Source organism: Rhinolophus hipposideros (assembly GCF_964194185.1).
Source record: "Rhinolophus hipposideros genome assembly, chromosome: 9".
Lineage (NCBI taxonomy): Eukaryota > Metazoa > Chordata > Mammalia > Chiroptera > Rhinolophidae > Rhinolophus > Rhinolophus hipposideros.
Window position 1 is genome coordinate 28,974,551 of NC_138055.1, and position 15,544 is coordinate 28,990,094.

At 40.5% G+C, this 15,544-nt stretch overlaps 1 protein-coding gene across 3 annotated transcripts in view; it reads right to left on the reverse strand.

Annotated features, from left to right (window-relative positions):
* Positions 1-15,544, reverse strand: part of PLBD1 (phospholipase B domain containing 1) — an 89,574-nt gene that overhangs the window by 38,428 nt on the left and 35,602 nt on the right. For all 3 annotated transcript variants that reach the window (XM_081061445.1, XM_081061446.1, XM_081061444.1), the window contains exons 7-8: positions 2,124-2,324; positions 1,877-2,017 (exon numbers count right to left, since the gene is read on the reverse strand). In XM_081061445.1, coding sequence (XP_080917571.1) covers positions 1,877-2,017; positions 2,124-2,324 — 342 coding nt within the window. The remainder of the gene's footprint in view (positions 1-1,876; positions 2,018-2,123; positions 2,325-15,544) is intronic.

Genomic DNA, 15,544 nt, shown 5'->3' on the forward strand with positions numbered 1-15,544 from the left:
TCAAGCTCTTAGGAGCTGGATGGACCAGGCTTCAAGGTCAGATCACTAGGGTCTCAGTATTGAATTGCTATGCTAACCAAGTAACTGACTAATGATTTGACTTCCCAGGTGAATGTTCCTACAAGAGAAGGAGGAAGGTCTGCTACTTGGTAGGATCTAATCTGCTTGGCAATTGACGTTTCCACCTTAATTCTGTTTTATTAATATTATGTGCATTTAGTTGGTGTGAGCCATTCCCCTGGATGGCTCCCTCCAGGTGTCATTACAAAATCAATTTTGGGAACTAAGGATCAGGCTCTGATCCCCAGGGTCCATACCTTATTTTGGTTTTGGTTTTGTTTTTACTTATATCAGCTGATCTATTTTGGTAGTTTCCTAAGTAGTCTCCTGTCTTCTCCTTGACCTGCAGTCTATTTTCCCTTTTCAGAAACTCCCATATCCTAAAGGATAAAGGCTAAGCTGCTTCGCAGGATATACAAGGTTGACATTTTTCCTTTACTACCTACCTTCCTCTTCACAGCCTTTCCTCTAGCTGTCTTGAGCTAATAGTTTCTCAATCACACCACAATTTTCATGCTTCCATTTGTTTGACCCTGTTCCCTTGTCAAATTAGTGAGCTCCTTTTTGGGCCTTTAAATCTCCACTCAGGCATCATCTTCCCTTTTATTTATTCAACAAATATTCAGTGTTGACTTACCGTGTTTGCCAAGCACGATGTTTGATGCAGGAGAACACTACTCGCTATGTGTTAGCAGTGCGCTCAAGAATTTACAAGAATTATCTTACTTGTCATTACAACCCCGTGAAATTGTAAAGGTCTGCAATCCCACATCCAGAAATTCGTGGGGGCTAGATGTGTTTCAGAATTCAGGGTTTTTCAAATTTTAGAGCAGCAATGGAATGCGTGTGTTAGATATGGCATTGCAGTCTCTGTGGGGAGCACCTCATAATCAAAGATACTGATATTTCTGTAGCCTAATGTATAAATAGTCTCCCTAGAGGAGAGCAAATAAACACTATAAATAGACAGTTCAAGTTAGCTTTTGCTACCAAACAAGTTCAGATCAGGTCATATTTTGCTACCAAGGGAGCTAGGATAAAAACAAACAAACAAATAACATTTGGTTTTAGAGTTTTGAGGTTTTGAGATTATTTAAAAATTACAACTAAGTGACCGTGGACCTGTACCATTACTATTGTGTTTTACAGATGAAAAAAGTGAGGCTTGGAGAGAGTAAATCATTTGCCTGAGATTTTGAGGAGCAGAGGTTCAAATCGAGGCAGTGTGACTCCAAAACCAGGGCTTCCATGCCTGGGCTACATTCTTGCCCCCCAGAACTGCCTTCTCTGACCCCTCCCACTCACAACGGCTCCCTCTTTGGTTTCGCCACTGGGCTTGGTGAAACCTGGTCACACCAGAGCGTCTCACCACTCTTCACTTTCTAGGTTCTAATGGCTGCTTTATGTGGTCTTGCTTCCCTTACTAGGCTGCGAGTTCCTAAAGATCAGGGATTTTGTACCTGCATCTGCTTCTCCAGTCCGTGAGCCAGCGTAGCACTCCCACAAATATTTACTGACTTGAACTAAAAGCTTAACTTGGGAACCCAGGAGAGGAGGTAATATTACAGCTGTGAGAAGTCATAAGATGGCGAATGCCTCCTTTGTCCCAATCTACCACATAAGAGCCTGAGGTGCAGGTTTTACACGTGCTGAACATGGTAATCTCTTCCTAGTATAACTAACTAGCTATGGCATTCCCATCCTTTCGTCCCAGCACACCCTCCCTCATCAGACATGCACACACCAACATTCCCCACCATATATGCAGACACACACATACTCATCACACTTCCAACTTCTAGCATGAAGAAAGTACCTTTCCGTAGAACGTCAGTTTGTTCAGAATATTCTACATACGAAGGAATTTGCTCCACAATGTACAGAGTGCCGGGGTCAAGGCTGCACTTCAACTTTACCTTCTTCAGGTCCAGGACCATGTATTGATTGTTATAGGTGCCTGAAATATTGGGAGACATGAAGCAGGCCATGGGTATGGCTTTCCAGGTTCACGTGAACTCTGAACATAGGTACATGCCTAAAAGTTATTCTGCAGGGCCACTTACCAGAGTTGTAGTTTGCAAAGATCTCTGCCCACTGCTTGCCATCACTGGCCATCATATTGGCCACACGGACTCTTTGCCAGGCCAGGAGAGACTGGGGTGTCAGGAGCTTGAGTAGGGTTTTATTATACACGCTGTTTGTGGTCTGCAGCAATATTAAACCACTGCTAAGAATGTAAAAGTCATCCAGAGACTCTAAAAACCCTACAGGAAAGACAAATGTACAAATCAGCATACATATACATACAATATTGAATCATCATTAGCGCGGAGCTTTACATACACAATGCATTTTACAAAGAGTATCAGTTACCCTTATCCTTGATCTGCAGAAGCCTCTCCCGACTCTGCCTCCCCTCTGTGGCAGTTCCTCAGCTGCTACTTAGGAAGGTGCCAGTGGGCCTCAATCCCCGGATTCTCCATTGAAATTTTTTGATTTTATGATTTGGGATGCCAAGAATATATTAAATCAGAATATTCCAACTTCCCAAAAAGATGAACAGAAATAGATCCCCACTTGTTGGACAACTCTTCAGGACAACTTTAAATTAGGGAGGGATATTAGCAGGGTTCGTTATTGCATCATAAGACTACATGGATGCCTTCCTTCTTCTTTCTACTTTTCGGTATTTTCCAAGTTTTACATAATGAATCTACATGCTTTTTATAAATATAAAAAACACATTTATAAAAATGAACATGGTTTTGAAACTAGGATACTGACCCTGGGGGGTCACTGTTTTTATAAATGTTAGCGGCAACACAGGAAAATCAGGGAAGCCACACAAATCTTTTTTAAAGGCCTATTTTGTGCTTTATACTGTGATGAGTATGGTGGAATCAAAGAGAACCTGGCACAGCTGTAACAAAGGGAGAGGATGTATTGTCATCAGCAAATAACAGTGATGGACAAGCTGTCTATACTAAACAAACGAGAGACAAAGGGCCCCCCCGAAATGAGCTCCTCAGTGATGAGCTCCTCTGGGGCTTCACAAACTTCCCCTTTTTAATACCATTTTGTCACTTTGGCCATATCTGATTACTACTTGTATTATTGTTTACTTAATATTTTTCCTTAAATCAACTCTCTTTTCAAACTTAAAATACTTAGCCTTGTCACATATAATAATATCCAGGGAACTATGGGTTTAACGTTTTGGGTTCTTTCCCCACAAAACCAATATATTTAAACAGTAAGTTTCTATGACCATGGCAAAAAGACCTGTCCGTGAACCACCCAATACCACCTTACTATGCCTCTCACACACTGAGCAACACCAATGTAGTCCGACACTTTCATAATAGGGAAGAGCAAGATGAGGTTCAGAGAGCTGAGGGAATCTGTTCAAGATCACACAGGCAGCTCGTGGCAGACCTGGGCCTAGAATGCAGGTCGCTGATCAGGCCAGTGCTCTTTCCGCTAAGTCTGAACACCTGTGCTCAGCCTTCATGGCCCCCTCTCTTCTGGCTTACTGAGACCTGGAGGAGGAGAGCTGCCTGGAGGAAGTGGACCTGGAACTGAGTCTGAAGCTTCTGTAAGCATTGACCAGGTTGAGAGTAGGGAGCATTACAGCTAGGAACAAAAATAGGAACAACAACAACAAAATGAACAAAGATGCACAGTAGGAATAGATATGGCATAGGAGATTGGACATTTGGGGAGATGGGGGCAAAGAAACATTAGAAAATGTATCCATTGATTGATTCATTCATTCATTTACTCAACAAGCACATGGATAGGTCCGGTGGGGTCAAATAAAGGGATCACCTGAAGCCAAAGGTAAGACTTCAGAGCATGCATTTTACTTCCCTGCATTTCACTTCCCTGAATTGCTGCTAACAAATTTGGCACGTCTCATTTTGCCTCTGTTCCTTAATCCCTTCCTCTGGTAACCTGGGACTAAGTGGTATTCTGCTCTAAGAGTCTACTTTTAATTTCTGGAAATTGCTGAGTACATGTTGAGAACAGTGTACAACTCATCATGAGCCCCTCACGGCTGTTATTGGCCTATACAGAGATTTGTATAAAGGAGAGACGGTTGCTCACTCCAGGGGGCACAAAGTTTGATGGCACCCATGAATGAAATTTTAATGGGCAACCCCTCTGGGAAAATATAGACTGAATACAGGACTTGACAAGCACAGTATGGGATGGATTTCAAAGACCATTCATTCACCTTTTGGGCTGCGGTCATTTTGCACTGTTCACACTGTACAATCACACTTGGCAGTCTTGAGCAAGCTCTCTGGAAAACATCCCTGTGCGGCGGAATGCTCTTTCTGGCGTGATAGGCTTGCTAATTCACTCCTTATTGTAGCAACCTCTATGGCCACAAGAGGGCAGGTATTCTTTAATATGTGTGAGGGAGTAATACTAACATATAAGTAGTCTTTCCTTTAAGAGGGAAACTTTATTAAAGGCGGGAAAATGTAGACCGCGTAGAATTCTGGAACAAAGAGGATGAATGAGCTTGCAAAAACTTCTAGTCAAGGATGTTAATTCTATAGTGTTGAGGTTAAGGTTAAAAAAAGGAAAAGGCTCAGAGAGGGGACAAAGTCCAGAAACATTGCATTATAACAGAAACAAATGTTCTTCGACTATGTAAACTTATCTTTTCATTTTTCGTCTATCATTGGCAGTTTTGGAAGGAAGACTATTTTAGATCAGGAGAAAGTGAAACACTTCAGTATACGAGCCAGCCTGCAAATATTTCATTGTAAACTTCTTGCTGAACTCAATTGAGAAATAAAAGGAAACTCTTCAAGTTAATAAATTATATTTCAAGACTTTAAAAAATCACTTGAGGGTCTGGCCCTGTGGCTCAGGTGGTTGGAGCTCTGTGCTCCTAACTCCGAAGGCTGCCGGTTCGATTCCCACATGGGCCAGTGGGCTCTCAACCACAAGGTTGCCAGTTCAATCCCTCGAGTCCCGCAAGGGATGGTGGACTGTGCCCCCTGCAACTAGCAACGGCAACTGGACCTGGAGCTGAGCTGCGCCCTCCACAACTAAGACTGAAACGACAACAACTTGAAGCTGAACGGCACCCTCCACAACTAAGATTGAAAGGACAACAACTTGACTTGGAAAAAAGTCCTGGAAGTACACACTGTTCCCCAATAAAGTCCTGTTTCCCTTCCCCAATTAAAAAAAAAAAATCACTTGAATCACAAAAGTAAATAGTGATCATTTAGACCTATCGCTCAGTATGACCCAGAAATGTTTACCCTTATTAGCCTATAAAGTGCATTTAACATGTACTCATTTGTCCACCTCATGCATTCATTAGGTGCTGCAAAGCTCCAAAGACCAAACACCCTTCTTCCTTACAAGGGAGTAGACTCAATATTGACCAAGGACATGAATAACGTATAACTCAGAGTAAGTGGTATGAATCATCATTGTGAAAATAGCTGTGCTACTTTTTTTCACCCCCTCCCTCTTATCCATATTCTCTGCAATATGACTTTGCAGCATCTCCCATCAAGAGGTGTTTCCCCATCTCATAAATCTGGGCTGGATTTGGAACTTGCTTCATCTGAGAGAATGTGCCACTTCTGAGTCTAGACCTCAAGAGATCTCGTACACTTCTGCTCACTCTCTGGTAACCCTGCTATTGCCTTGTAATCAAGCCCCGTCTCTCCCATAGCATGTAAGCTCCATAGCATGTGGTCTAGGATGAGAGACCACATAGAGGAGGACGAGTCATCACCTCAGCCAAGGCCAGCCTCTAGCCAGTGACCCTCCAAACATGCAAGAGAGTTCATTCAAGAACAACAGAGCTGCCCACCCAACCCACAGCCAAACACAGATGCATGAAATGTGCCAGCTTAATCATCTAAAAAGAACCACTTAGCTAACCTGTGGACTCAAAAGCAATAATAATCACACATTGTTTCCAGCCACAGTGTTGAAGGTTATTTTTTACACAGCAATAGCTAACACACAATAATAGTAATCCAGTTATACAACTACTTTGTTCTGAAATGTCTTGCTGCTCTTCAATTTTAACACAGAAGGATGGGGCACTTTGGGAACTCCCTTTTCTTTCTTTCTGTTTTTTTTTTTTCCCCTTAAAAACAAAGCAACAACTTGTGCCATACTCAGCCTTTCTGCTCAGCTTCTTCCCACTGCTGTAGCGGGACAGCGTCACTTCTCAGACGTGTGGACAGCACCGAATGGTGGTGGGCTGTCTGATTTCTCTAAGCCAGCCTGACAGTCAGTCTGTAAATGTTTTTTAAACACTTACTATATCCCAAGCCCTGTGCAACAGTTCCCAGCCCAGAGACTGTATCAGAATTCCTTCAGGAACTGTTTCAAAAGGCACCTGCCTGGACGGCCCTCCCTGCCTAACCCTGTTCCCCTCCGAGTCTCCACCAGGACCTCTCCGCTCTAAGGTTGCTGTCTGCAGCAGGAGGACGTTCTGCTTCCTCACTTTAATAAAAGGAATCTTGCAGGCATCCTGTTATCCCAGGGCACGAAATCCTACAGCCATTTACTTTTTCCTCTCTACAGTGGACCCAATCTTCCCACCTTCCAGCATGGCATATATTTGCTTCTCTTCCTGCCAAGATTCTAACTGGTACCAATCAATCTCCACTTCTCCTTCCAGTGATTATTCCTCTACCAGGTATTGACTGAGGACATCTCGGCTTAATTCTGCAGGAGGAATGCGATCAATGGACGATTCAGAACTATTATATATTCAAGCACACGAAGTCCATGCTCTGGAGTCTGCAACTCCTGGAGTGCTCCACTACAGGAATTAGTAGGTCTCTTAAAGCTTATATGGAGGGAATATAAAGAAGGTGGGTTTATATTTCATCAGCATTTTGGTATCATCCACATCAAAAATGAAATTTCTTTTTCTTCAGTGATACATTATTTAAGTTACTTTAGATTATTTGTTTACTGTTTTCTGTCTCTCCCATAGCATGTAAGCTCCATCAGGACAGGGACTTCTTCTGTCTTATTCACTCCAGCACCAAGAAAAAGAATTTTTCTGACACATAGTAGGTGTAAAATAAATCATTGTTAAATCTAAAGAAGAAAGAGAAGATGGTGGTGACTAATGTTTACTGTGCACCTACTACACACCAGATGCCTTGCTTTATAGAAGGATGGATACTATTATTTGATCTTTACAAAACAGCACTTAGATGAGTTCTTATATTTAAAAAATATGTTTAGCTATTTAAAGTGAATAAACAGCACTGTCTAGAATAAATTTAAGACTAAATCTCAACACATTTCCACTGTACCATATGCCTGAAAAATGTTATGGGAACAGATATGTAGTCATACAAATGGCAACAACAGTTAGACACAATGGTGCAAATGCAGTGGAAGCAATACAGGAGAGAGTGAGTCATTGGGAGTTGTATGTGCAGACAGGGAGGAGCTGGAGAAAAACCCCTTAAGACCAATTAACAAAGAGAAGTATGGAAAATAAGGTGGGATTTCTGGAAAGACAAAAGGGAGGAAGCTTCCTGAGCGAGGTGGGGAAAGATGATCAAGGCAGGTGTGGCCTGGCAGAAGCCATCTGTGTTCTGGGATGGTGACAAAGAGGACATAAAGAACAAAAGAAAGGTACTTAGGAAAGCAGAAAATTAAGTGCTATGAAATCTATCTATAATCCTTTGAAATAAGTGCCCTAGTTCTTTTCCTCCTTTGGTTCTACTTTTTAAAGGCAAAAGACATGAAATTTGGCATAAATTGTTTGTATAGACTTCACCTTTATGACCAAGGTATCTAAGATAAAAGAGGTAATGTGAAATTAATAAAAGTAATAATACATTAAAGCTATTTATAACATACATAGGCAGTTTTATAATCTAGGAAAGTAATAACATCATGGATTACGAAGGAAACTTGAGTAAATTCTCTTGGGGCTTTGAGACTATTCTTTTTTCTTCTTGTGCACCTACTTTCAAGTATTTGAACTTCCAACAGGAAAAGGCTGAGCAGTCTTTGCTACCTAGACCAGGAGGGCTGTCAGAATAAGAAAGGATGGGATTGGACCCAGTGTGAGAATCACGTAGGACCCAGTGTGTGAGAATCACGTAGGGTGCTTGTTACAAACGTCCCAGCCCAGATTAACTGAATAAGGATTTCTATGGATGGCACTTAGGAATCTCCACAGGTGATTTTAAGTTTACAGGGTATTGTCTGAGTGTGTGGGGGAGGTGATGGGATGTCTGGATGTAATGCAAAGTAGGAACACGTGCATGCTTGATGAAACACACTAAGCCCGTTCCAGAGAGCCTCCCTTACAGATAATAAAGCTCGAAGCTTCAGCCTTACAGAGATCATTACTGGAATCCTCAATCAAAACACTTTGAATTGGTTTCAGCTTTTGTTCCCACACAAAAGCTTCATCCACCTGGCCTGCTAGGAGACCCTTTTAGTTTTTTTTTTTTTCCTTTTAGTTTTAACCATTTAAACTTAAATGCAAACGAAATCATTTCTGGAGGAAAAAAATGGATATTTATAGTCAGATATATTGTGTTTGAACCCCATGCTCCAACCTCTGAGTGGTATGATTTGGAGCATGCCATTGAACTTCTCTAAACCTGTTTCTTTATGTGAAAAAATGCAGATACTACCTTCTTTGTTAGCTTTTTATGAAAATTAAATGACATTAATAAACTGTTTAGTACAGTGTCAATCAAAATGCCTGTCATATAAGTAGGAACTAAACAAATATTAGGTTGTGTTTTGTTTTTTAAAAGTTTTATTTCAATAGCAAATGAGCACAAAGAAGTTTATAGTAATTTATTTAAAACTTGGGTGTTGCCTAATTCCCATAAGACTAGTTAGGCCGTATTCCTGTCATTTAATATCAGAGTGGCTGCAAAGGATTAGCTTTGAAGTCCAACTCTTGAATTGAACATACAGGTCTCCATCTGAAATGTCTCGATAACATTCCTAAACATTTTGAGTCTTGTTTTTAAATCAAGGGTATAAAAGGGAGGGCAGCACGAATAGAAAACAATAAGGTTGTGATAGAGATGATGATCTCTTAGGAAGCCCTCACCTCCACCTTTCACTTCATTTCCCCCTTTCTCCCTTCGGTTCCCACCATGTCCAAATCAGGTCATTCAGGACCACCTTCCTTAGGGTTTTCAGAGCCGCAGGCAAGTATGTTTTTGAGGGCCCCTGCCGATACCGGGGCTGCCAAAAAAATGTATACGCATGACTTGTATTTATCGGTATATATTGGAAGTGTATGATATATATCGGTATGTATTGAGTATTACAATTTTAATACATATTTTTCCATTCTTAAAATGTGTATTCATTTTTTTGGCAACCTCTGTCTAAAAATTGTATTTTTTAGACAATTTGATTAAAAAATACCTTCCAAAATTCATGGGCCCATGTGAGGAATAGTGATTTACCAATGAAGATGTAGAATAATGGGTAGAGAAAAGTACTTCTGTATTTGTCTGTTGTGCAAACAGCCAGTGCATACAAAGATTCCTCATAGTGTCCAGGTGCCATCTCTTTGTACTCTTTATCAAATGCATTGTTTCTGGATAATTTTATGTCTCCCACCACAAGAAAAAGGTAGCAATACTGTTATTATTCACAAAGCCATGACTCTTTGTAACTTGTTTGTACAGAAACAACATAGATTTCTTGGCCTCTAGTTCCCTACCACCACTTATGTAATGACTGCTATATCGTGCCACTGGTGAATACTGGCTGCTAATGACTCTTTCAAAGATCACTACTGTGATCTGTTAATGATGACCCCAAATGCAAGTCTTACCCAGAGTATTAAGAGAAATGTGAATGATAATTCATTTTATGGTCATTAAAGTTAGATTCAGAATTTTGTAGCAGAAACATAAAGCAGTGTATATTTCCAATTGTGTCTTCTCTTGGACTCCTTAGGCTTTAATCCTTGCATTCCTAGAATGTGATGTCTTTCCCCACCCCCACCCGTCACACACCCCAACCAGTGGGCAGGATAGGTGGGAAGCTTATGGGCAAAGCCAGAAGAGCAGCCCCAAGTGTATAGGGACTATCTATGCAGCTTAAAACTGACCCGTGGGAGTGGGAAACCACCTCATTCACGGGAGTCATGAGATCTGTTAAAAGGCCCATTTGTGCAATGGAGCAAGGTCCTCAAAAGCCCTGGTAGAGACCAGGCCAGCTCTCCTCAGAGATGAAGTGACCGCCACAGGGGCCAGCAGTGGAGCACACAGAGTAAAGTTTACTTGTCACTTCCCTCACTGCCCTTAGGTGCTGAAGAAGGAAAGTGGCACTGCAGTGAGAACACAGATGAAAGCTGAGGCCTGCATACGTACTTAAGCCCAAGGGTAAATGTGACCTTTGATAGCTCAGAGCCCTGAACATACGCTGTGTCTGACTGACATGAGAATAATCCAACTCATCATGTTACCAACATTCTGTCAGCTCAACCATGTAAAAAATATACTCTGAGGGCCAGCAGAAAGGATAGACTCACGAGGACCACCTCACAGGCCTGAGAACCAGAGCTCCTTGTGACGTCTTGTTGAACTTGTCTGTGGGTGTGGGTAGAGGAAAAAAGTTCCCCCCAAAAAGGAGATACAGAAACCAGGACCCATATGGGTCCCTGTCTGAGCTTGGCCCCACCTGGATGGCTCTGCCATGCTGGCTGGTCTTGGGCACTGGAAAGACATGTAGACAATTTCTGGAAAGGCGCTTTCTAAATCAGATACACATGGGACACAGACTAGGGCCATGATGCCCCAGTATTCCAGGCTGGCTGGTCTTAGAGTGCGGGAGGCGGACTTAGAACATTTTGAGGAAGGCACTCACCTGGGTTTAAGGGTGGTGCTAAGGTTATCAGCACCTGGTATACTTTTGGTACACTTTTGATTTCCTCAGGACATTTCATTTAGCATCTTCAGGTGAAATAATTTCCCCAAGGATAAAGAGAATTCCTACTCTGTTTTAAAAAACTGACTAAAAAACACTGAGCCTATTAAACTACCAAATCACTTAAATCCTTTCTAGATTAAGATGGCGGTTATTCCATTAATTTACTTCTTTGACTTAACCACCTCTATTTTTATGGAGTCAGTTGGGGCTTTGATGAGCCCAGAGCATGAGATTGGCTTAGATAAGGCTAAGTGTGCTGGAGACAGTAAATCCTTTTGTAATACTGTTGAAGGGATTGTGAAGGATTGCTACTGTTCCTTCTATTCTCCTGTGCTGGAGTATAATTGTGGGAGTGCTCTTCTGGCAATTCTTATTAGGTAATTATCCCTCAAGGATTCTGGTTGGGCCAACAGGAGCACACAGAAAGTCGTGATGTGCTATGGTAACTCAGCATCCTATTTGACATTCTCTTTTCTTCTTGGAGATGGATACCAATCTCCTGCCCTTCCCTTACCCCCATACATTGATTGACCACCTGCAAAACATTATGTGGTTTGAGTCACCTGGGTCATTGTATCAGCCTTCTAAATGTTCTGTTGGCAGCCTCTCTTGTCCTCCTTTCATGGGGCAGATAATTCTAAAATGCAAAACTCTATTAGTACCACTACCACTTGTTACTTTAATGGTCTTGAATTACCCTTCATTCCCTCTTTCTGGCCTTCCCCACACTTTCTCTTGCCTACCGGCCTTTACACACGTTGTTTGTTGCACATGGAACATTCTGCCTCCAATTATCCCCAATGACCTGGCTGTTTTTCACTTGTCTTTTGTTCCTCACCTTAAATTGTACTTTCTCGTAGAAGCTATCTCAACAGCTCCAAGCTAGTTTTTCCTATTCTTACACAAATTTTTCTTTATTAACGTTATTTTTTCATTTGTCTTTATTTTTCACCAGAATGCAAATTTTGTTAGAGTAGAAATTGTATCTCTCCTGTTCTCCATTGTAAATACTTTGCCAGCACAATTTAACAGAAAATTGTTGATAAATGAATAAATTACATAACATTTATAACTTTATAAAGTAAGCATTATGGTGGCCTCATTTTACAAGCAAGAAAACAGGTTCCCTGAAGTAAAGTGGTTGGACCTCACATGTTGAGGAACAGTTTTAGCAGCTTTCCAAATTCTACCTTTTTCCTTTTTGGAAATCTCAAAAAAAAAAAAAAAAAAAAAAAGGTCATTTTTGTCTTGAAGCTTTAGAGTTTTTCCTGACAATCATCTTAGTGGTCAGTGGTCAGAAATACATCAGGAGGGTCCTGATGTATTTATTGTATAAGTATGGATAGGTACATATGAGCCCTTCAGAGTTACCCCTATCTTTAGTACAATGGTACCTGTACCATCCCAGTTATCATCAGCTTTAACGTGAGCCTCAGCCAAGTCAGGAATGTTTCATGACTTGATCTATCTGTTCTGACTCGGCAAGTCTTTATGGCCTCATCCATATCATGAAGAGTCTCCAGGTCCTGACGACTTTAATACAAAACCAACCCCACACTTCTAATCCACTCAGTCAGCCATGGCATTCCTCCACCAAGGAAAAACCAACAAGCCATCCAGTTCTGTTTAGGGATCAACAGCTCCTATGGCATGATGTTCATGGCAAAGCCTAGCTCCACATTTATTAGATGAATCCAGTGTGGCAGATCCCTTCATCAAACAATTCTTGTAGTATAAATAAGATTCTACATGTATTTTGTGTTGAGAACAAAGCTGTCCAGTTAGGAAAAACATGAATCACATTGCTCCACTGGTTCCTGTTAAAACCCCTTGGGGTTAAAAAAAAATTACTTTTGTTTTCTCTCAGTTTAATTGCTGAAGAGAAACTATCATTTACGTATTTATCTATTCTGGAAGGACGCATATCCAAATGTTAACAGTCGTCTGTTTCATAAAAATCTCCCAAGTCCTACCCCATCACTACCTTCGGATCCAGGACCAATAAGACCACGGGAGAACACCCTTTTGCAGAGATTTCAAAGAAGTGCAAGTAACATTTGAACATTGCATTTCATTGCAAATAAGAGAAAAAGTAAGGATATATGATGGGCGTCAGTCTCCTGCTGTCGTTAAATTTTGCTCTAAAGCAACACAAAAGAAGCAAAGCACAAAGCGAGGAGTCTCCAGATCGACTCAATACTAAAACAATTAAGCCACCAATGACAAAGAAGAAACGAAAGTGGTCTCAAAGGAAGGATCAGAGCACAAGGGCAGAAAAATACTGAGCTATGTTCCTGATCAGAATTCCTGATAGGATGGTGTTAATACTCTCAGGAGCAATTATACCACAAGGGGCAATAATACTCTGATAAATATAACCATGGTAGATAAATACGACAGGTGGTTGGTATAATCACCTTGTAAGTTAAAGATATCTAATTAAAGGTCAAAAGTGCCCACATCACATCCTCGTTCGATTCTTTTGGGTGTTTAATAAGAATTTTCCCCTTGCCTTTGTTCATGATATTCCCCGAAGAGGTTGCAAACCTTCAATTGAGTGGGCAATTCACCTCCACAGATATGCTTTCTTGGGTTCAAACAGTGGGTTTTGTTTTTTAAATCAACATTTCTCTCTTGAGAATTTGGAGGATCTGGAAACACTGATCTCCACACTGCATGGTGACAACAGTCAGTGGGAGCTGAGCAGTTGGCCACCTTTCAATGGGTCGTGTGTTTCCTATAGTTGTTTCAATTGTATTTTCTTCTACCAGCCCCCTTTATTCATTAACATCATCTGCCTGTCTTCTTTAGGCATAGGACTTTGCAACCCCCTACTCTGCAGAGATTGTCCTTCCCATCCATCTTTACCTATTCAAATCCTAGTCATCATTCATGATTCATCTCAAATGTCAACCTATCTTTTCCCCAAGAATTGTCTGTGAATTCTCCCTCTTTTGATACACACATTTCTCACACTTCTTTTGTAGCATACACGATATCCAGTAATAACATTATTCTTACCTGTATTGTACTTACCTTGTTAGTGTAACATTTTTTTATTTTAAGATTTTTTTATTAAAATATAGCTAACATACAATATTATATTAGTTTCAGGTGTACACCATAGTTATTCAACATTTGTATACCTAAAGAAATGATCATCATAGTATGTCCAGCAACCATCTGACACCGTACCACACTATCACAATATTATTGACTATATTCTCTATGATGTATATTACATCCTCATAACTTAATTGCTTTATACCTGAAAATTTGGACCTCTTATTCCCCTTCACCTCCCCCTCTTTAAAATTTTTCAATTACAGTTGACATTCTGTATTATTTTATATTAATTTCAAGTGTACAGCATAGTGTTTAGACATTTGTATAATTTAAGAAATGATCCCCCTGACTAACCTAGTAGTCACCTGGCACTATACATACGTATTCCCATATTATTGACTTATTCCCTATGCTTTACTCTACATCCCCATGACTATTTTGTAGCTACCAGTTTGTACTTAATCCCTTCACCTTTTTCACCCTGTCCCCAATCTCCTCTAATCCATCACCCCAACAAATCTAATACCTATCTGATAGCGTACATAGTTATTACAATATCATTGACTATATTTCTTATGCTATACCCTACATCCCCATGACTACTGTGTAACAATCAATTGTACTTCTTAATCCCTTCCGCTTTTTCACTCACCCCCAACACCCCTCCTATCTGGCAATCATCAATATGTTCTCTGTATCTACTAGTTTGTTACTATTTTGTTTGTTTATTTTGTTCTTTAGATTCCACATATAAGCAAAATCACCTTGCATCTGTCTTTCTCTTACACTCCACTCAGCAAAATCACCGCAGATGGCGAGAACCCATTCCCTTCCATGGCTGAGCAATATTCCGTTGTATATATGTACCACTTCCTTTTTATCTATTCTTCCATCAGCAGACCCTCTGGATGCCTCCCCATCTTGGCCATTGTAAACAACGCTGCAATGAACATATGGATGCACACGTCCCCTCGAAGTAGCGTTTGGATTTTTTTCAGATAAATACCCAGAAGTGGGATTACTGGGTCCTTCTTTGTCTCTCTTTTTACAGACTTTGTTTCAAAGGCTATTTTGTCTGGTATAAGTATTGCTACACCAGATTTTTTTTCCATTTCCATGAAATATCTTTTTCCATCCCTTTACTTTCCATCTGTGTGTGTCTTTCAATCTGAAAACGATTCTCTTGAAGGCAGAGTATGTATGGTTTTTGTTTTCTTATCCATTCAGCCCTCCTATGTCTTTTGAGTGGATCATTTAGATTGAAAGTAATTATTGACAGATATGTAGCTATTGCCATTTTATTATTTATAATTTTAATCTTTCTCTCCCCTCTAACATTCCCTGTAATACTGGCTTGGTGGTGATGAACTCCTTTAGTTTTTTTTTTTTTTTTTTTTTTTAATCAGGAAGCTTTTTATCTGTCCTTCAATTCTAAATAGCTTTGCTGGGTAAAGTAATCTTGATTGTAGACCCTTGCTTTTCATCA